Raw genomic sequence first — 1438 nt, forward strand, 5'->3', positions numbered from 1 at the left:
TCAGCAGAGCGGGCTGTGGGCAGCCCCTCGGCGGAGGTTGTGTGAATGGAGGATCGGCGTGGCTGACTCCTCCTCCCCTGCAAGCGCCTCTATTTGAGCTTTGCAAAGTTGAGGGCGAGCAGGCATCCGAGGTGAGGCGTGCGCGGCGGCTGTGCCCCCCTAGCTCGGACAGGCGGACATTCGTACAGACAGACACACAGACAGACACACGCACACCGCGCTGCGAGCGGGTGCAAGCCCGGAGGCGATCCTGGAGAACAACCTTTCCCTGTCGCTGCTGCCGGCTCCCGCAGGGCTGGACCCGGGGAGCTGCGTCGCGGAGCAAACTTCCCCCAAAGGGCTGAGCTCGCCGGCCTGGTGCCTGCAGCCGGAGCCGGCCTCCGGCTTGGCGGGCAGGGGCCAGGTGTCCTGGAACAAGTGCGGCCCGGGGGGAGACTGGCTGCCCGGCGGCCGGCAGAAGGTCTGCGAGCAGATGGGCTCCGACGTCCGAGACCTCAACGCGCTGCTGCCCTCCGTGCCCTCCCTGCCGGGCAACAGCAACTGCACCATGCCCGTGAGCAGCGCGGCGCAGTGGGCGCCCGTGCTGGACTTTCCCCCGGGGGCCTCCTACGGCTCGCTGGGGCGGCACTCCTTCATCAAGCAGGGGCCGAGCTGGAACGGATCGGACCCGCACGAGGAGCAGTACCTGAGCGCCTTCCCCGTGCACTTCTCCGGCCAGTTCACGGGCACGGCCGGCGCTTGCCGCTACGGGCCCTTCGGCGCCCCGCCGCCCAGCCAGCCGCCCTCGGGCCAGGCTCGGATGTTCCCCAACGGGCCCTACCTGCCCAACTGCTTGGAGAGCCAGCAAGCCATCCGCAACCAGGGTAAGGGCCGCGCTGCCGGGCTCGGGGGGCGGCCCCCGGAGGCGCCCGCTCGGCCCCGCAGGGCCGCGCCTGATGGAAACGCCGAGGCCGGTGTTTCTTCGCGGCAGCCGAGGCGGGGTTAGGCGAGGCAGCCCTGCCGGGGCTCCCTTCCCTCCCTGTGCGGCAGCCACGTCGCTCCCGGGAGCTTTAGGAGCCACGAGTTGCTCGGCCCCCTCCCCTCCGGCGGGGCAGCGGATGCAGCGGGCGGCTCTGCCAGGCGGGCTGGAGCCCCCCGGCCCCCTCCCCGGCTCGGAGCAGCCTCTCCCCTTCGCAAAGGTTTGTTCGGGCCGGAGACGGCGCAAGTCCTGGAATGGAGCTGGGGCCCGTGGCCCGAGAGAATTCCCGCTGCGTATCTCGGGGGTGATGGGGTGGTGGTGGGGCTAAACCTCCAAACTTCCTCCTGAATCCGAAAAGCGCTGTGTTTTCAAGCCCCTTGTCGAATTAACCTCGGGAGGGACGAGTTTTCCCGGGCTGGAATGCACAAGCGGGGATGCCTCGTCGTTTCTTGTCCGCATCTCCGCGGCCGGGAGCGGCTG

The 1438-nt window shown here is 70.0% G+C and overlaps 1 protein-coding gene across 1 annotated transcript in view; it reads left to right on the forward strand.

Annotated features, from left to right (window-relative positions):
* The first annotated feature begins 472 nt into the window (after positions 1-472).
* Positions 473-1438, forward strand: part of WT1 (WT1 transcription factor) — a 32957-nt gene continuing 31991 nt past the window's right edge. Inside the window, exon 1 of the mRNA XM_005424168.2 lies at positions 473-863. Coding sequence (XP_005424225.1) covers positions 473-863 — 391 coding nt within the window. The remainder of the gene's footprint in view (positions 864-1438) is intronic.

This window comes from Geospiza fortis, unplaced genomic scaffold, assembly GCF_000277835.1.
Source record: "Geospiza fortis unplaced genomic scaffold, GeoFor_1.0 scaffold120, whole genome shotgun sequence".
NCBI lineage: Eukaryota > Metazoa > Chordata > Aves > Passeriformes > Thraupidae > Geospiza > Geospiza fortis.